Below are 22,499 nucleotides of genomic sequence, written 5' to 3'. Positions count from 1 at the left end.
GTATAAAGCATTGAAGAAAATAGCACATGAAGTCCAGGTAAAAGATCATAACAGATATTGATAATGTGATGTTTTGAAAATGAAATTTTCACTTGCAATTCAATAAATTCGTCTGGGTTAGTGAAAGTTTCTCAAGATTTCAGTGATTGCAAATGTGATTTCCAGAATAGAAAGAGAGGGATGAAAAGAGGAAACGCGCAGTGAAGAGCATTTCCATGATTTCAGCCACTTCAACTTTCTTTGACTGTAGAATATATAGAGCCATTTCCACCAGATTGGGTGGTATATGGCAAGTGACTACTTTGACTATGATGGAAAATCTTGAAAGTAAGATCATTATTGTTAGAGCAGACGGGTGAAGGTAATCATGAGGTATGCGTTTTCTTCCAGGTTCATCATGTCACTGCGGTAACCAAGGATAGCCTGGTGGTAGTGTCGATGCCCGGGATGCAGTAGATGACACGTTCCATCCCCGATGGATCCTTTTTTTTTTTCATGTCTGTTAAAATGTAGATCAGCACTTGCGATCTTATAAATTTCATTTGAACAGAGGGCAGACAAATTGAAGAAAAACTTAAACCTCAGAGAAAAATCTGTCTTCGTAATAATATGAGATTAGGTTCACGTTGAAATGCAATTTAATAATTGCTTAAAAAGAAAAAAGGACAGTGTGTGGCTGCCGGTAGAAATGAAAGAAAAGAAAGAAAAAAAAAAACCCAGGGAGAACCAGATATTGGACACCGTACAAAACATTCTTAATCGGAAAAATTTTATTACTATCAGTCTTTATCATACAAGAAATGTACAAACAGCCTACATGGCGTATATATACAAATACGTAGTTTTCTATCACTTTATCATTCTTGAATTACTCTTTTCTTTGTTCTTGGTTTTCCTGTAAATAAGTAATGATGCATACTATTTATGAGCACTACACAGAACATTCGTTTGCTGCGACTTACAACACCTGCTCGTATGCAAATCAACAGCTTCATACACAAAATATAAAGTAATACTATAATTGTGATACCACGTGTTTCTAATTGCTAGATAGCATTTCCTAATCTTAAGCGAGTTATAATTAGGTCAGATCTTGTTCTGCCGCAGATAGCGAGTATTTATTGCACCTTCGAAACACACACGGACAAAGTAACTCAAAACAGACAAAGCTACTCTACTACACACAATAAATTATGCTATCATTTCTTCATAATGAGAGCTATCAAAACATTTAATTCTCTCAAGATTGTCTTCATTTTGAACAGTTGTCTGTTATGCAAATTTGATAAACGATTTGATATATCCTACTTTAGAAAAGACCAAAAATATCGTGATAGATATTTACGTTACATAGCACGCTGGTAACAAGTACACTGAAGTAATTGTTTTAGTATGAATACAAATAATCATAATATAAGCCGTAGAGAGAGAGAGAGAGAGAAAAGGGGGGGGGGAGGGGTCATCTTATTTGAAATTTTATCCATTTTTGTATATTTAACCAATATTAAGTGTGAGCCTGGCCGACACTGATTGCCCAATGGAAGGTGGCATTAATTAAACTTCTAAAACGAATTAGTATTGCGTTTTCAGTAGCCAATCATTTCGAGATAGTATAGGTTAATACATGGATCATCTCCTTTTATACGTTGCATTATTATCATTGTCTTCAAACGCTTTCAAATATGAATTCCGTGCAGATTCATATGAGGAACGCAAAATGGTATGCTTTATACATGTATCATTAATTGGCATATACCTTTTACATCTGGATGAGTTCACAATGACACGACATTTGCTCGTGCGACAGTTGCTCCGGTCTTATTGTCTCCAAGGACTTGGAGTTACGGGTAGGGTTAGGGTTGTGATAAGTTTTTAGGTTTAATTTGATGTGAGCATCAATAGGGTTAGCGTTATGTTTGTGGGTAGGTTTTATGATTAATTATATTTGGCCTAGCTTGCAGATATTTCATGGGAGCAATTGTCGCAGGAGCAACTCTCTAATGTCATGGAACCATGTTCGCTTCAATGAAGCTTCCATTGTTTTATTATTTGCAGTAATGTGCTCCAAAAGTTAAAAGGGGATAGCAATTATGCTAATATGCGATTACCATGTATTAATGCCCGACACAGGCCTAATTTACGTGCCCTTGGCCATTGTTGGCTACAAAACATTTGACAATATGGCAGGTGGTACGGAAAGTATGTTGATAATAGACTTAGCGCTTGCAGATTCGATAGGTATGGGCAGTGCATGTGGACTGGTAATGACATGTCACAGTACAAATATAACTACTTGCACATTTTCATGTTATTTTTTGTGTCCGCGTGATCTACTGGTTTTTGATGAGCAGATAATATGAAAATCCAGCAAAACGCATGATTCTCACAACAACACATAGCATTCATAAACTTTACACTAATTTCTGCCATCGTAAGGAAAGCCACAGAAATTCAGTGCGCTCATCTTCTCCGGGTTTACCAGTGATTACAGCCATAGCCACAGAAATTCAGTTCACTCATCTTTTCCGGGTTTACCAGTGATTACAGCCATACTTCATTTGTGATGTACACGACAAAAGCAAGCATTTAATTTTGCAGAGGAAGATAGAAAAGAAGAAGGTTATAAGCAGTCTCTCCCTTCTTGGCGAACAGAGAGAGCCTAGCTGTGAGTTCATTGCTCGCTCTGATTTGTTCGCTAATTAGTGGTCACTTTTCAACTGCCTGTTGGCCTCAGATAGAATTTTGATCCTTATAGAGATAAACACAAATCGTAAGGTATGGTAGAGCCTGTGATAAACAGAAATCGTTTGGTCCCAAAAGAACGACTACGGAATTGTTCGAACGAGAAGTGGATTACATAACATGACATGAAACGTGTTCATAGACTAAATAGGAAGAAAATGTCGCAACAGTACTCATTTCAATGCATTAAGTACTCGAGTCACGTGGTGACCCTTACGCGTACGTTTGTTTGATCGTTTGTAGTGTTATTTGATCCTTTTCAAAAATACAATGTCGTTCGCACGGATATGTGTTTATCATGTTTGTTACGTTCAATGATATCACAAGATTTCACATTAAACTGCATCTAAAATTATGGCATGTATTATGCATACAGGTACTCAATACATTGGTGGTCATGAAGAAACCATCATTCCTATCTAAACTCTGCCTGATTTATAAACATTAATTTTTAAATAGATTTATGTAAGACATGAAGTCTTAGAGAAAGAATCGATAAAAAAGAAGATTTATAATGATACACTGTGGGAAAAGAACCGTACTTTCAATGAGACCATGAAGTCGAGTTCTACCAGGTACTAACATCCGCAATTGAGATGAAAGTGAAGTTAAAAAAATGGGGTTATCCCATAAGACCGACACCCACGAGTTCGACATTAAAAACAGGTCCATGAGTCATACAGTCCATGAGTTCGACACTTGGTCCCCATAAATAAAGCCCATGAGTTCGACACTAGGTAAAAACAGCCCACGAGTTCGACAGATACAACACGGGACTTAATGTGTCGGTCTCGTGGGCCTTGTTAGCTTAGTATAAGTATAGTATAGTATAACTCAATGGGCTGTTTCTCTCGTGAGCTTTACGACTCTTGGGCTGTATGACTCGTGGGTGTAGGTCTCGTGACGTGCACCCGAAAAAGAATAACTACCTGCCAGGCTAACATAAATGGCAGGGTCCCTATTTCAGCGCCCTCCTTTCAGTCACTATAACAACGAATGGTAATTATAATGATGATCTCACAATAATGCTGGCCTCACAGATATAAGTTAATAATGACATTCTAGTTGTTACGGTTGTTATAAGCAAGTGTCTAAATAAATATATTGAAAACGAAATTAATTTGTGGGTTTTATTTCGTGTCACAATTTGTGGTACTTATTGATAACTGTACAGATTTTTGCATAACGAGTTAATGATTAGTATGTGCTTTCCTGTCTGTTACTTATACATGTATAGAACGTTGTATTTTGCTACTTTGATATTTCTTTCCGTTTGGTGGTCTGATTGTACGCCTTAGGTTCAAAATGGATTGTTACATGTTGTCTGTTATCTAGGGCCACCAAAATATAATTTTCAAAGACTTTAGTGGCCCGAACCACCAGAGGTAAAAGTTAGCGTCTAGCTCTGGCTAGTGATATACAATGCTTCACGTGTATCACTGTGAGTTGACCTACTATTCCTATCTCTAAGAATTATCACTGTGCCATTTTCATTAATTTTTATCACCAATATCTATCACAATTCCTAGCGATTTCTCAATCCGACTCATTTTCACTTGATGTCTATTGTTTCATTCGTTTAAATTGTTCTGTTTTCCATATATACACTGGATTATTGCAAGCGTTGAAATGTTACATAGTAATGGTGCGTATTGATAAACGCGTCCCGTCATTGTTTTCAGGTAAGGTTACGTTTAAAATAAAATAGCACTGAAACATCGATAATTCTCATACCTATAGCAGGGTTCAACATTAGAGGTGGCCCGGGGCCACCAAACATTAATGCCGGACCATCAAACTTCCAAAAAGGTCTTCTTTTGGTGACCCGATCGGGCAGCTATCATTAAAAAGTAATTTTCATATTTCGTTTCATTTTGGGCAATTACATTTCTTCTTCGGGCCACCAAAATTTAAAATTCAAAGATTTAAGTGGCCCGAACGGACCACCATTGAGAAAAAAAAAAATAGTGTCGAGCCCTTCTTATGTGCTAATACTCACTATCGGAGTACTAGCTGTTTGAAGAAACAATGATAAAAATGCACATGATATTCTGCGCTATCTACGTTTACGATTGACATAAATTTGACACAGCATCAACATCTCAGCGTAATAAATGAGGTATATCACTAGCTTATGACGACCTCTAGTGAGTAAACTGAAGACATCTTGTAATGATTCATATATAATATGTTAATCAGCAAAGGTTTTCAAACTCACCCATAATTAATTCTTCACGATGATGAAATAAGGACGAAAGCCAGAGAATCAGCAAAAGGTCCGTTCTCTGCTTTTCATCCTGACTCGACAGTGGCGGATCGGAGGGAGGGGGGGGGGGGATGGTGGTGCACCGGGCTCGCGCCTCCCCTTTAATTTCTTTTTCAATAAAAGAAATAAAAAGAAAAAAAGATGAAAGGAAGCGCGTGCGCCTCCTTTAATTTTTCAAAGAAACCATCTTTGTCAGCCGATTGTAGTGGCACCAGAAAAAAAAAAACAAAAACAAAAACAAAAACGAAAAATGCTTGTCAGCTGATTAAACCCGGAAGTGGCACCAGAAATTTTCGTCCCGCCCCCCCCCCCCCCTTTTTACGGAATTCCTGGATCCGTCCCTGCTCGGCACACACACACACACACACACACACACACGCACACACACGTACATACATTTGCATTGCTTATTTTTTACAACGGTCGCATAGGCTTGACAAGTTCCACGAATGTTTCCGACACACACTACAAATATATATGTATGGAAAGTTCAAAATGCTTTGATCTCACTGCACAGAAGTCTCTTACCTCTCGACTGCAAATGTGAATGGTTATAATATGAGCTAGTTTGTGACAATTTTTGAACACTGCTAAGGAAGGCACTAGATATGAACGCCACAACCTTCTCTCTTTGTTCAATATGCGTCAGGAATATCGGTGCCCATCCCTTGAATTCAAAACATCATCTCAATATAAATATGACGTAGACATGATAATCACTCTGCTCGAGCAGTAACCTACCTCTTCAGTAACAATCAATATGAAAACAAACAAGAAAAGAAACTCGAGTCTTCTAGCTTCCTGAAAGCAATGTTAATGGCCTTAACGTATCTCGTTGTATTTCGACACCCGTTGTAACATTGCGCACACTGTGGAGACAGTACACTGGTATCAGAGGGTCAATGACGTAAGCGACATAGTGATAATTGCACTGGAGTTTGGCACGCCCTCTTGCGATATCATCTCCATTTTTTACAGTCGTCAACCATTCTTTTGAACGCTCAAGCTTGCGACACACTCATACAGCGAATGCTCTGCCAACGGCACATACAGGGAGGCCGGTTTTCGTTGTGGTGCGCGCCAAAAAAAAAAAGGAGGAAAAAAAAAAGGGTTGTGAGTAGATTATAGCACAAGATGTTACGTGATCATGTCTCGTGAATAAACATTCCTAGTAAGACGTGTTTTTTGGATAATGAAAAAAAAAAACACAAAAAAAAAAACCCGGGAGAACTGTTTACGCTTTTATCGCGATGTTTACATTGCTGCGCACGTAAAAACAACAACGACAAGCCCTTCCCTTCCCGCCAAAGAGGAGGTATTCAGAAGATGTTCTGTCATCCAAAGCCTTGACTGGTACCCTATTAAGCCTACAGCAAAATTTTCATGAATGAGAATATTTTAAGAACAAAAAACGCAAATTGGTTGTACTTGAGATATTCACTCCCCTCCCCCCCCCCAAAAAAAAAGGGGGGGAGGAAGAAGGGCAACGCTGAAAGATTATACCTTACTGACTCTAAAATATTTGATTTGCGGTTTAAGAAATCAATGTTAATAAAACCCTCGGTAGTACCGGCTACACGATGAAAATTCACAACCCAGCATGCAAATCTATTGTACATGAAACAATAAAGCGGATCGAAGAAAAATCTTTAACAGATAATCAGTTTGATAGCTCGTAAAAGACAATCTACAAATCATTTATAGGCAACACTTTGACCTATACTGCACCAAATATCGGTCATTACATGAAAATATGATTTGAAACCAGAGCTGGGATGTGCATATTGCATGGTTACATTTATAGCATAATTGCTGGTTCTCTTTTGTATTCATATCTCCTAGTTTTTCTTCATCGTGCATCATAGCGCTTTGACAATGCTGCAGTTGAATCAGATTGCAAACATTAACGAAACCTCACCGTCGTTAGAGATTCACCTTTTAGATATTCATATACATTCCAGTGCGACATGCGACCATAGCATCTATGAATGCTGACATATCAAAACTATCATATCTTATGTTACAAACTTTTGCAATATAAGGAAAAGGACATTTATGGTATATAAAATGTACAAATGTAAACGTGTCAGCCTTATACAGCCTGTATGAATGAATTATCAGAATCGAAGTCATGTACCTCTAATTTGTTAAGAAAGCATAGAGTCGATAAGTTGTTCAGAGTTTTTTGTTCTATTTGATATGGAATTTCTTTGTTCTCTGTTTCTCTTGGTTGGTTTGATAACAAATGACAGTTATTTCAATACGAGCACTGCATATTGGACATAATTTCATGAGTTTTAGTGTTCGATCATGAAACATATCCCCTGTTCGTATCGATTTCCGTATCGAGTCCTGACCTCGGCGTCGCCTCGTTGTTCGACTGTGAGCTCCTGATTCCTTTTGTTTTCTTCTCCAGCCGGGTAAGCCGCTGTTTGAGTTTCATCTGCGAGTTGCTGTATTCCTGCAAGAGACGATGGAACCGCGTTTGAAGACGGGTCATACTCACATCGAGCCGTTCCAGCTTCTCGATTTGTTCCGCCTGCTCTGCGGTGCGCCCGCCGCGTTTTGCTGCCTCCTCGTCGATGAGTCCATCTTTCATGAGTATTGTGCGTCCGCGCTCTTCCAAGATGACGCGCGCTTCGGGGTATTCTTTCAGCGCGTCGAGCAAATCGTCCTTAGACAGACAAAAGACATCCGAGTAGCCGACGCTGCGCACATTAGCTGTCCGCCTATTTCCCGATAGACTTCCTGGTACGTTCAGAATACTGATCTCCCCAAAGTAGCTGCCATCACTCAGAGTCGCAAATACCGTCTTTCCGTCCTCCCCGACTACCTGGAGTTTACCCTGTTTAACGATGTACATCTCGCGACCAATGTCCCCTTTGCGGCACACGTAATCCCCAGGACTAAATACTTGCGGTTTCAGTTTCAACACGAGTTCCACAAGAAGACCGGGTTCACAATCAGAGAATATGGTGACACGTCTTAGCGTGTCCATATGTACATGTATAGCAATTTCCGCACGAAGTTTCTCTGGTAAGGTATTCAGAATAGCCTCTTCGTCTAGAGTCTTTTTGTTGGACCATATGTAGTCGAACCATTTGATGATGCGTTGCTCCAGCTCTTTACTAACTTTCCTCAAACTCATGTAGTGCTTCACGCCGTCGATGCGGTTTTGAAAGTCCGCCTTGCTCGCGTTCATGTGACTGATCATGGAACCAACGTTACCGACGATGGTAGCAAAGATGAGAACGCCGACCAGGAAGTCGACAACGACGAAGAGGTGTTCGGGATCCGTCACAGGTTTTGGCGTCTCTCCTATGGTGGTCAAGGTCAAGGTTGACCAATACAAACTATAGATGTATCTTCTGGTCAGAGAATCTGCAGGATATTTATTGCCATTGCTGTCGGTTAGATTGAAGTTGCTGTCGTACACCCAGGAGTCGCTTCCGAGACCAATGGCTTTGGAGATGGAGAAATAGATGCACGCGTTCCAGTGGATGATGACGATGATGTAGATGACGAGGTTGACAACGCGGAACACGTTAGGGAAATTCGTCACCGTCTCCGTGCGCTCGAAGAACTCCAGGGCTCTGCCGAACCGTAGCAGCCTGGGCAACCTCACAATAGTGTAGATGGTTCCAATTTGAATGTACAGCAGATCCAAGGGAATGATGGAAAGCATGTCCAAGTAAAACGTCCACTTCCGGTCCTTCATGTAATTGTTCCTCAGCTTTTTCGAGTCTACTACCAACATGCCTTGTTCCAGGTAGCCTGAAAAGATAAACACATGGTAATGAAAACCAAAGGTAGATTATTGAAGTCATTTGAATCTGACAGCACTGAAAGACAAAAATAGAGAAAAGAAGAAGGAAAAAAGAAGAAAAAGAAGAAGGAGGAGGATGAAGAAAAAGAGGAAGAAAAACCACAGCATGCAAGAAGAAGGGGCCCTGACAGGTAGCGGTTTACTGTAACTGAGAATGACGGTCAATGTGGTGAATCTATCAAAACGGGAGAATAAGAAGCGAGATCACCACAACACATTACTCATACGATTTATTGCTTCATAATGAAAGATTCAACAACCTCGGAAATTCAAAGAGTTTAATAAGCAGTTGGTTGCTCAAAAGGAAAAGAAGGCACAAGAGACACACCCTCACTCTAGACTACAAGACATGGAACTTCGTGTTGTCCCGATTAAGAGTGGAAACAGTTTGAAAGTTTGGTTTAACTATGATGTCTGCATATATATATATATATATATATATATATATATATATATATATATATATACACACACACATATATATATATGTATATATATATATGAGAGAGAGAGAGAGGGGGGGGGGGGATGAAGGGAATTCGAGATTGGTCATGTGTTTTGTTTTGTTTTTGTTCAAAAGTTTCTTACATCAGAAGTATTTGAATTCGTTGTGAATAAATTTGAGTACATGTGTGCGAGAGTCCGAAAGTATGTACGTCCAGGCGTATGTTGAAGTGGAATACACAAGTGTCTTTGATTCTATACTGTACGTTCTACTGTATACAATGAAGCCAAAGTTAACATGTTCTAGTGTTACCAGTGGCGGATCCAGGAATTCCTTCAAGGGGAGGCGCCTTTGCAAAATTAAAGGGGGGTGGGGGCGCACGCACCCCCACATTTTTTCTTTTTATTTCTTGTGTTTTAACCAAAAATAAAGAGGGGGTGCGCGCCCGATGCGACCCCCTCTCGATCCGCCACTGGTTACATCATAAAAACCGGAAGCACTTATAGTCTCTTCTAACTTGAAAATATTTGAGTACAGCGTCATCTGTGTATGGGAGCTATAACTAGCACATTTGCAAATAAATTGAGCAGTCTTGAAGAAATGATACAGCTAGTCACCAGGTTTGAAAATACTTCGACTCAAAGTCTACTAGGCTCAAAAATCCCCTCGCACCCGTATTCAAGGTGTGATGAGCGTTAAGAACTGGACAACGGTCCGGTTTTTTTTTTTCTTGTTTTATTTTTGTTTTTTGGTTGTGTAGTTGTTATGCTGCGCCAAAAGGAACCATGTCAGGTTCTGCTACAATATCACTTCCACTCTAATAATTTTGTTACAAAATAAATCTTCATCTGGTGATTTTGTTGCTCTTGATTTTGATATAAGAGTAAGATTTGGGGTCACATTGTAGAGAATTATTATTAACGTTATCATTATCATCATCATTATTATTATTTCATTCATTTATTTATTTTCTTATTTCATTTCTGTTTGTTTGTTTTTTGTTTGTTTGTTTTTTAACAGAACCAGACTTGGTTCCTTTTGGCGCACTATAACAAAAATCCGAACAGTTGCCGTTACTGTGCTTGGTGTGCCGAGGCCTTGATTGTTTTAGCTGATAACTGTCTTTTAATTATCAAAGAGTGCCGAGGAGCTTCTAACGTGACATGTCTCTACTTTCCTCTTGATAAATTGATAAAGGGTCATGATCATAGCCATAGGCCGAGAAGCGATTTAATTAAAGAGTCTTTTAAGAGTACATAATTTTTAACAACTTAATGTCTAAAGAAAAAGAAGGAGAGAAAAAAATCAATCACAAAATTGATGTTTTGAGATATCGTCGGTAGTTGTAGTGGGCCACAATTACCCTGTCGTTAAAAAAAAAGAAAATGGGAAAAATCTCTTTTTCAACTTTTTCAAGGCTATTACTTCTTGAATGATGTTATTGTCAAATGCTATTTCTGGTATCAGTTATGGAGATCTATAGGCCTTATAGAAAAATTAAGGAGAGCTATATAACAATACCCCACTCGTTTTTGATAAAAGAAACTCGTGTCATTCAAGACTGAGGGGTGTCGATGAATAACTGTGGACTGCTATTGTAACGATCGATTATGCACTTTGTTGTCAAACGTTTGATCTCAAAACATAAGTAGAAGGTTTCGGACCGGGAACCTCGATAATTTGAAACCACCGACAAGTGTGGAAAGTACTTTTTGACAGTGCTGAAAAGTGCTCACCTGGCCCTTCCTTGTGTTAATTTGACACTATAGCTGGTGATATTTTTTACACTGCACTGGTGTTAATTCAACAATGACACTACTTGGTGCTGATTTAATATTGCTGGTGTTAGTTCCAATGCTATAACACCAGCCTAGCTACAATAGGAGACCACACCAACTAGTGTTGTAACTGTGGTATAAACTGTAACTGTTGTAACTGTTGTAACTGTTGTAACTGTGGTATAAACTGTAAACTGTAACTGTGGTGTAAACGTGTTTACAACTTCTTCTTTTTTCAAAAATCAAATACTTTATTGGAAAGTTCTTGTTCGTCTATGTTTTGAAGTGACACTCGAAGGTGTTCTTTTAACAAACGAGTACCAGAAATTTAACACCAGCTCGGTGTTTCACATTTAACATCCGAATTTTTGCAGTGTATGGTATAGAGTGCGGTGACCCACTTATCTACCGTCACGTGAACAAGTCGAAGACGGGTCATTCTGCTGATGAAGGCTATTTCATTGACAGATGAAAATTTCTGAAGTAAGTATTTTGCATTAATATCAAATTTTCACACCGGTTCAGGTTGATTTCCCATATAGATGAACTTCGACTTTAACCTTGTCTATCGAAAGGTTAAAGTGTGCGCTATGCAAAATAGAGTATCGTTATTAACGTAACATGCGGCAAATTTTGGAAGATGAAATATAGTTTTGAGTATGAATAGCCTGAGAAAGAAAGACAACAAACTAAAATTTCATTACACATACGAATAATAATTACTAATGTGGATATAAATGTGAGTTTTGCTGGTACCTGTTCTGAGCTGTACACATATGTCAAGGATGTATATGACGTCGCAGATGTAGTCCAGCGAAAACCACAGCGTAGAGTAGGTGGTCTGAAGTTGGGTGAACGACGCACGAGCAATGATGAGATACCAGTTGTAAAGCACGGCCAGTGTGATGATGAACAGCCAGCGGGTGTACATGGTGCTTGAGCGGTCAAAGACAATGATACGAGGTTTGGCCCGCTGTGCATTCCTGCAAGTTTTGGAAGGTTGCAAGAAAAGATGTCAGGTGTTATTATTATCAAATTATTATCATTATTATTATTATTATTATTATTATTATTATTATTATCATCATTATTATTGCCATTCTGTCAAACTGAACTAGTCTGCGGTTAGATGAGCATTGCACATCTCGCTTTACCCCTCTCTCCATCTCTGTCTGTGACTATGAAGAAATAAAGGTTGATTTTATATACATATATATATATATATATATATATATATATATATATATATGTTGATTTTATATAATAATAATAGTAATAATAATTGTTTTGGATATAAACTCCAAATTTTATTTTCCAAGAATGGAAATTCTTTTTGCCCAATTGATCGTGGGCCCGGCAGTCACTGAGCAGCGCCAGATCGACGTTGCTCTAACCTTTTCAACTGTTGAACGGCAAACAAGGTAGCAGCAACTCCCATCTTTTAACGTCTTTTGGTATGACGCGGCCGGGGTTTGAACCCACGACCTCCCGATTGTGAGGGCAGCCGCTCTACTCACTGAGCCAACACATCGGTATGTCTGTGTGTGTGTGTGTGTGTGTGTGTGTGTGTGTGTGTGTGTGCGTGCGTGCGTGTGGGTGTGTGCGTGTGTGTGTAAGGAGGAGGGGCGGAGGTTCCAAGTTTAGCGGGCTTGACGATCGATAATACTCTTCCACAAGCACCACTCCACAGCAAGTGTTCCTCTGTAATACCCACTGCCCAGGACGGAATCTATAGGGGATTTTGTTAAAGGTATTGTTTACCATTGGGAGCAGTGATTTCTTTTTTAAATGTCGAGTTATCACATTTGATGCATATGTGTAGGTTAGTTGTATCACGAAACATCCTACCATATAAAAACGTCGCAATAAAGCCTAAAATAGAAGATATCACTATTTTTTTCACTAAACCATATAACCTTCTCACTATAAAACCATAACTTTTCCAGACTAACGGTTTAGTCTAGAAACAATTTTATTATGATTATGGTTCACTTTTTGTATATTTAACATTGATTATAAGATATTCACATCGGTTGTTTCTGTCCCTAACTCACATTTTAGAACTACTTTAGAGCACTAAAGCTGCGTTTTTGTTTCATCTGCACATGCCTTTAAAGTCGATGGGGTTTTCAGAATCTCATAGGGGTGGGGGGTAAACACGAACCCTGTTGAGCACATTCATTTTTCCTGTCACCTTGATCATAGAGCAAAAACCTAACATCTCTTAAACCTTAAAGATGGGCCATCCCTATGGCATTCCTCCTCAAATAGCACAGAACATCATATGATATATTCCACCAGAATGACAAGACTATTGTAAGGCTATAACATTTCTGTGATATTTGAAGGTTGTTAGCCGTTAAAATTCAAATAACGTACCAAACGCTCACCGTATAACATATTATGTGTACGAGGCACAGTTGCATACATTAATCCTCCTATGGCTGTAATACAATACTTTTACTTCGAACAAAAGATGTGTATGTTAAAGTTGTCAGAAAGGAAGAATTCACTATCTTCTTTTACTTTGTTATCTATGGCAAATCACAACACACCACCAACATGAACTACATAAGTGCATCACACAGGTCTGTAAAACTAGACTTGTAGTTTCGATTTGTATTTTTTCATAGTACGAAATAATCATTCGAATCTTAGCGGTCAATTTAACTCAACAAATAAAGACCTTCTTGAGTTCAAAATTTACAGGTTTTCAAATATTGTTTTGTCCAATACCAAAGTGTTCTCACCAAATTTTCAAAAATTTGCATGCAAAATGGATGACCTATCTTTAATATATTTTCATCTATACAGTAAATACGTTGTGTGTGTGTGTGTGTGTGTGTGTGTGTGTGTGTGTGTTTAAAGCGATTTGACCGGACCATGCCTGGAAATGCCTGGAATTATTTTATAGATATTATCACTATACTTCATCTTTGTCACTATAATCACTATCTCATCAATTATTGTCACTCCTGGTTCACTTGAAATCATCCCAGGGTTGTATACTGCATACGGAAATCTTATTCAACATAATGAACATATACCACTCTCAAATACTCGTATACAAACTCATGCAAGACAACGAAGAGCACTTAATCTAACTCTTCCAAAGGACAATTTTTTATAACACTTGTCTCAGTAAATGTCAGTGAGGGGTAAAGGGAAATGGCACCTTTCATTAAAGAATACAAATTTGTGAAATGCTGTTTACAATTTGTTTGAATTTTTCTACTTCTTTGACATCACAAATTATCGTTAAATTTCTCATTTTGAAAGGACGGCCGTACACGAAAAAAAAAAAAAAACAACCACATTTTGTACAGCTTCATCTCTGTTAAAACAGATTTCAGTCAATTTTCTTCAGGTGACTGAATATTTTTGTCGCCATTTATTTCTGTCTCTGCTGAATTTACATATGATTATGTTAAAGGGGAATCTTTGTATTCAAGTTGTTATATTGACACGTGCACTGTTGGTAGATTGGTTTGGTTTATTCCTGCATTTTCTTTCTCCAAATACAATAACAAATGAAAACAAAGTGATACAGTGTATGCAAATAAAGGAGAGTATAACACACAAATCTATGTAAGAAATGTCAATTCTATAACAACATCAGTCTGTAATAACATATGAATCAAAGTAACATAAGGCATACTGTATTCATATATGAACAAATGAGAAATCAATAGAGAGGACCGTCATCATAAAGCAGAGCTTGACGTGGATGAGGCCCTATCTTAAATATACGAATATATTACAACACCAATAAACCTACACATAATGATGTGGTCCATTGTTCAGACCACATCATTATATGCATCGTTCTTTTTTTATAATCGTAACAGTCTTCCTCGTTCGATCAATTTGAAATTGGCAAAATTAATTTTTCAAGTAAATAATATATGCTAAACTGGCTTGTTTTCTTCTTCAAGTTTTTTGGTTACCAGTAATGTTGACTGGACAAGGGAGAAAATTGGAAAAGATGATGAAGCAGAAAAACAAAGAAAAAACAAAACAAAAAGAAAACAAAACAAAAAACACTGGTGCTAGTACTACGTGATGACAGACAAACTATTGTTAAAGCTAAATTTAGACAACATTGGAGAAGCTACGATTCAGTATTCTGTACAGGTGGTTATAAGAAGTCGACATGTTTTCGTTTAAAGGGAAAAGTTTTTTTCCCGTTCACGTTGTCTCTGTTTGTGGGGATAGTAAAAAAAAAAAAAAAAAGGTGAAAGATTCATTAAGAAAGCTGTACGGGATCTTTCTATTATCATCCGTCTCACGTGTTTTCATGAAACAGGGATTGTACTTACAGACTTATGGTCAAATTTGCGGAGAAGATGAGCAGATGAGTTCATTGCCTTACTTTTTTTTTATTTTATGAGTGTGCACAATGATATTTTGAGTGCATCTTTTTCTTAGCCTAGCAACTTAGCTTCGCCTACAACAAAGACGTCACATTCGCTATATCACTGCAAATGAACTATCACTGCAAATGATTCAATGTATGTAAGTAATATAAACATCTTTATGCGAGAATGATGTGTATGAATATTCACTTGATGAGATTATGTTAAAAGAAAGGATACACAGTAGAAAAAAAAAGTATGCACGCTGGCAGAACACTATCTAAGTGACGATGTCATATCCTAGATTAGTTTATGCTGAAAACGAACATATAGTAGAGGCAGGTATATGTACGCTGATGGCATATCTTTTTTTAAGGGATGGCATTATTGCCGCATTCAATTTGCATGTGAGTGCGGCCATGAATCACCATTTCGTGGTAGCACAGAATAACAAAACTCTCTTAATTCATTATCTATCAAGGTTATATTTGATAAGAGAGGTGTTATGTCTCATCTCCCTGATTTGATACCACTCTTTTATGGTCAATTTTAATACAATAGGCCCTTTCTCATTATAACAGGGAAAGATTGAGTCGACATAATGTCATCGATACATGTGTATGCTATACTACGCCTAAGCGTGTTAATAAGTCTCCAGTAAATGATGTGGTTGTACGTACATCATGAGAGTGAAAAGTTCGAAACATATTAATATGGACAAAAGCCTACACACATGGATATATACACTTTGTCTTACATCTCTCTCTCTCTCTCTCTCTCTCTATATATATATATATATATAATATGTTTTCTTTAACTTATTATCCTACAGCGTTGGCCTATTCAGTTGTACAAAACTGCCTTCCAAAGGCGCCCTGAAGTTTTGCATGGATTTTTTTTTTTACAAATGGGCCATCATGAAATTACATGGAACTTCATTATGTACATGAATAACACAAATCAAACCATTGTGATTCAAACAATATCCATGTATCATACAGATACACAATCAGAATGTCAATATCATATAACTGAACCGGGAAGAGACTCAGATATCTGAATGAACGCAAAAAGGTAAACTAGTTAGAAGAAAGAAAATAAGAAGCCCATCAGCACTGATGGCATGCACACAGCCGTGCGTATATCCTTCCTCTCAAATCAAATCAAATTCTACTGCTTTGTAATACATATATATTTTTTAAAATGTGTGTGTGTGTGTGGGGGGGAGGGGAGGTGCCTTGCAATATCATTACACGGGAGTGCATGCTAAAAAGTGTATGCGAATGATTTTGTTTTGCATTCCGTCCTTGGATGGGTTACTTGGAGGGAGAAACGGTATTGAATATCGCGTTCTAAATACATACATGCAATGTACATGCATAATTATACGCATACACCAATGTACATACGGTATGCGTATTTCCTGTAAGAACATATTCCTAAACGAACACACCAAAAACCAAAGCAATGAAAATATGTATTAAGTATAGAATATTAAACGATGTTGCATACATCATTTCTAATTTTTATCCATGTTCAAGGGAAATAAATGCATTAACAGACTTATTGGCATACCTGTATTTCTGGTGATGATTCATGAGTAAGAATTCGAAGGATATGGGGGGGGGGGGGAGGGGGTATACTACCATGACTACTGACTTTGCTATATATTACATATAAAAAATTCTAATGAATGAAATTAACAAACCCTCACGTTCGGAGAAACGACACTTTCATACGGAAAAGGTCCGAGCAATTATCATAATGAAAGCAGAGACATTAGGAGCGAACCCTAACCTCGATGCGTATACTGAGTACTGGCATTTTGTGAAATTGCTTCTACATCCCGTTACCATGGACACACAGTGGCATAATCTGACAGGTCTCTCTTCCTCCCCTCCATCCCACCTTTCTTTCATCTCTCTCCTGCTCTCTCTCTCCCTCCCTATTCTCTCTCTGCCTCTTCTCTCTCTCTCTCTCCGCATTTTGGGAAGACTGCATCGGGAGCTGCATTGCCTGTATACAAACGGATTTAGCTTCAGTGTTCATGGTCTTCGCTGGTTGATTATTACACATTCTTTGGCGAGCTCTGTAAATGAAAAGGTGACTGCAGGGGTTTTTGCCAATGTGTATTATATATATATATATATATATATATATATATATATATATATATATATATATATATATATATATATATAACATATGCATGTTAAATTGTTATTGTATTGCCGAATGAATAGATAAATGAAAATAATAACAATAATCTATGTATACTTCGTTTTTTTTTTATGACAGTTTTTTCCAGATCAGTGAAGCTTTCAGATTTTTCTATAAATAAGAAAAAAAAATCGATGTGCGTAAATCTATTTATTTATATAATTATAAGAACAAAGAGTCGCAAATACGCCATGGATCCAACGAGAATTTTTTTTTTTTTTTTTTTTTTTTTGCAAAAACTTATCATTGTCTTAGTATACACTACACTGAGGAAGGCCTGAGGCAGGCTGAAAATTTTGTAAAAAACAAAAAAACAAAACAAAAAACAAACACCAAAACTTCTCGTTGGATCCATGGCGTATTTGAGACTCTTCCCCCCCCCCCCGAGATTCCATACATGATTCCAAGTTGTGAATTGCTTGTGACTTCAGTATGTAAATTCATTATCTGCTCCTACACCGCATGCAGATATACGGTGATGATAAAGATAGAAATGATACAGATATTGTGACGATAACTCGCAGTTCTCATAGGCACATGATGAAGGAACTCATGAGGTATAAATTGTGCTAAAAGCGTCTCACTTTAAGTTGATGATCATATCACGTCAGGAGACTCATCACGTTTGGAATGTGTTTGGAACAATGGTTTTAGAATGATCATTTTCAAAATATTGTCGCGCTGATATTAATCAGACATCATCAATGCCTACAATGGCGATAAGATAAGAAATACGAATTATGTATCTCAACATGCGTACATACATACATTCATCATCATACTAACCTAATGCAATATCAATGAGAAAAGTAGATGTTCCATCATAATTACCACGTCCTAAATTATTCAAAATCATAATTTCTTCACACGGGATTATTGTTCGTTTTTGTTTGAAGAAAAAGGAGGGAAAAAAGGTTGTCAGACTACATGTAATTTGAATCTAAATGTAATGCTGGTCTGTAGGATACAGAAAGCAATGCTCCACTGGACTATGCGTGAGAATTGAATGGGTTTTCAAGTTAAGTGCTACCAGTTCAAGTACTACATTTATCATTTATTAGAGAGAAGAGCACATGTCTGATCGCGTGAGAGGTTCGTAGTGGTCGCGAGTTAACCATTGAGATGACGACCCACTGCAAGACGAGTCTCGTGCCCCAAGGGGAGTATTTTGACACGAAGGTAGGTCAAAAGTGTGAGAAGATCTCAGCGGTCGTAATCACCTTAATTCATTAGTTTTAAGACATGCATGCCACAGGTGCCAAATGCTTAGAAGAAGGTTCTTTAAAGTACATGTATATAATTTTACCTTGTCCAAGTTGTCAGCCAATAGCATGGACATCATACAATTCCGTTTCGTGCATAGAATTTTTTAACTGTCTGAATGATTAATCAGTTCCAAATCAGAAACCAATGCTAGGTAACCTCATCAGGATTTTGTGAGAAATGTTCATATACATGGATGGTTATTCTTTACCTATATGTAATTTTATACGTATAAATATGATATATGAAATACAAAATTACATAATTATTACCTAGAATGTATAATGTTAGACGTAAGCTGAATAATATATTAAAATGTCATAGTTTCCATTCAATAAGGAGAAAAGATGAAACAAAAGAGCATGATGTTTTCATGCGATTGTTTGATATCCACGCACATGGACTCCATTATCATGTCACATATCATTGGCAATTGTGAGTAATATAACACATTATAATTATTCAAAACACGTGTTTATCGAAAATGATCTCGTGGTTTTAGAGCACCACAGTGCACTCGACTTGAACAAATCAATAATAGTCCAAGTGATGCAGTTTCAACTAATCAGAAGTCATGTATGAATAGGTGGGCTATTGAACGCATTTGTATATCATAATGTGACTGTGCATCATCACAACCCCCCCCCCCCAAAAAAAAAAAGTCACAAGTCCTGATTTTGTATGTGGACTCAAAAAAGGTGAAATAGGCCAACCTAGTCAATCTTGAGTTTTTCATATTTTCTGAAAGAGCAAGTCTTCTTATACATTATGCTAAAGTTTAGGATGATAAAACAAACGGAGAATTGTGTTTGTAGCAGTTTTTTTCTACGACACACTTTTTTTTAGAATAGTGTGATTAGGTGTGTCTTAGAGTCTCCTTTTCATTTCTTATAAACCCTTTACACACTCTTTACTGTCAACTCTAATAACTTTTGAAACTATAAAGCTACTGCTTTGAAAGTTGGTATTAGTCATGGACCAAATGTGTTGATAGAGCATGATGAATTTCAGCTTAATCTCATAATCCCTTCATTGTTGTTGCTATGAAATTTTACATCCTATCTTCTTTTCTTTTGTCCCATTCATTGCACGCAGCCAGCTACCGGTCAGATTAAGCGCTTGAATTGACTTTATTCTTCAGAGCCTCTTTTCTCAGTCATGTCAGTACACACTTTTCCAGAGTGTGTGCTTTCTTTCCGATGTTTAGATATGTTAGGAGAGTACATTTGAATTTGAGTCATGCATCATTTTAAAGCTTAAAGTCTGCTCTTTCAGAATCTGCTCTTAACCTAAAATCCATATCTGGCGACTTTTTGTTGGTTTTGTGATGCAGGGTCACATACAGTATAATACAAGTATTTTTTTTTTTTAATAAAAGCTACCATTTGTGGGTGCATGCTGATGAAGTTAAATAATGTGAAAAGAAACATGTATCCCACGCGGACTTTTAGCATCAAATTTCTCCACTCCTCTCGCCTATGGATGCTCCGCACTCGTTTCATTTTTCAGTGAAAACAGCGAAACAAACATTGAACAAAGATTATTTGAAAGCGTTTGCGCGCACTACATCTTTGACTAAATAAGTGTAATATATGATTATATTGGAGCAAAATAAGGGAGGTTTGAAATGCGAGTTGACATTAGGGGTCGTTCTATCACACTTTACACAATTCAGCTGCTATACAGTACTCAGGGGCTGATCCAGGAACTCCGTTAAGGGGGCGGGGCGCAAACAATACGTTTCTTCCGGGTTTCATCTCATTTTTCTTTTTATTTCTTTTATTTTAACGACAAATAAAGAGGGGGCGCGGCGCCCGGTGCGCCTCCTCTGGATCCGCCACTGGTACTTGCTCTTTACTTTATTTTGTTTTTGTTTTTCATTAATGATCGAATTGTAACTTCTTTATCAATGAAACTGAAAAATAGGTGATGTTTGTCTTCACAAAACATTGTACACTATAAAATCTGATAAAGTGCTGCTATCACCATCAAACTTTGTCATTTCATTTCGCATAAACATACATTTAAATTGATTTTTTTTTTCAAATCTATGGTTCAAAATACTTTTTTTACTACTTTCTTCCACAAGGTCATATTTACTGTGCTATAACAAGACTACAGAAGCATGACTTCACGTTATAAAAGAACTTTTGTTATACAAGATTGTAAATAACGTATGTATGTATTTATACACTCAGTATTAAAAGAAAAAGAAAGTAAACACTTTCTCAAGTTCATATTTGTCATAGAACATTTGGCTAGATATTAATATATTATATACCATGTTAAAGGTAACTTAATTGGTAACTTAAAAGGTAACTTAATAGACCTGGTAGGTCATTAAAAAGGGGAACTTTACGCATGAGTGAACACATTCGTTTTCTCTTCAAAGGCACAAAAGTAACAATTGCAAAAATGGACAAGTTCTCCCATTCATGCCCTCTTCCATACAACAATGAGAACTAAAGATAAATTCAACACAATAAGAAACACGAATTAATTTGCAAATATCACCCACTGATCTGTATGATGTCTTTGTAGCCCCCAAAGATAAAGAAAGGTATTAAATAATGGAGAAAATGAAGAATCTTTTGTCAAATCCAAATTCAAATGTCATCAGAGAAATTTGAAATGTTATTTCAAATTAAGAAAATTGAAAATGATATCTGGTTCTTGAATTTTTCCTATGAACTCTAAAATTCCTAAATAAAAAGAATGTAAAACAGAATTCGTTCCATTTCATCACCTTAGCGGCCTACTACATATTATGTCATTTGAATTTGAGGTGACATTAAAAAAAAAAAAAAATATATATATATATATATATATATATATATATATATACATATATATATATATATTCCCCCTTTAGTTTCCTACTTTGTTTTTGTTGAGGATATACAAGGGAACGAAAACATATTTTTCTATTCATTCATGTCTTTCATTGCGTTTAACTGGTCTTACCTTGTCAATGCTATTGTGAAGGACCTTTGCAAATGACTAACAAAACGCCAATTTTAATCATTTTTTTTTTTTGCCTTGGAAGACATATGTGTTCACTCATGCGTAAAACTTCCCTTTGTATTAACCTACCGGGTTGATAGCCAATTAAATAATTTTAACATGGTATTTATCATGACGCAAAGACTTTTGCCAAAATCTTCTATGAAAAACTTGTAGTGGAAAGTAAGTGTTTACTTTTTTTTGTGCTGAGGGTATGTGTACATAATACTGTCAAAAAATGATAACGCAGAAACCAATAAATCAAATCAAATCAAATCAAATCAAATGTAGTGATAATTTATCAACAAGTCGATAGAATTGTGTTTAGACAGGGTTTGGATACCAAGGATTTTCAAATAAAACGATAATGCATTACAACACAACCCATAAACCAAATACCACATTGATGTATTTCCTCATGTATTTCCTAATGATAAAGAGAAGCTGTCGTTTGTGTGATGTATGATGTATTGCGATAGTCAAGACGCCCTTGGTTGGGTTTGGAGAAGATTCAGTGAAACATTTTTGTTCTTGTCTTTTTTTTTCAATACAACGTCCACTCCGATTTAAAAAAAAAAATCTTAAAAAAATAGATATGGAC

The 22,499-nt window shown here is 36.9% G+C and overlaps 1 protein-coding gene across 1 annotated transcript in view; it reads right to left on the bottom strand.

Annotated features, from left to right (window-relative positions):
* Positions 1-7,316: 7,316 nt before the first annotated feature.
* The window catches only part of LOC140234961 (cyclic nucleotide-gated channel alpha-3-like), a 49,911-nt gene continuing 34,728 nt past the window's right edge, over positions 7,317-22,499 (bottom strand). Inside the window, exons 3-4 of the mRNA XM_072314999.1 lie at positions 11,814-12,040; positions 7,317-8,782 (exon numbers count right to left, since the gene is read on the bottom strand). Of these exons, the coding sequence (XP_072171100.1) occupies positions 7,317-8,782; positions 11,814-12,040 (1,693 nt within the window). The remainder of the gene's footprint in view (positions 8,783-11,813; positions 12,041-22,499) is intronic.

Source organism: Diadema setosum, chromosome 11 (assembly GCF_964275005.1).
Source record: "Diadema setosum chromosome 11, eeDiaSeto1, whole genome shotgun sequence".
Classification (NCBI taxonomy): domain Eukaryota; kingdom Metazoa; phylum Echinodermata; class Echinoidea; order Diadematoida; family Diadematidae; genus Diadema; species Diadema setosum.
Note: the sequence above shows the minus strand (reverse complement) of the source record. Positions and strands in the feature narration are given on the sequence as shown.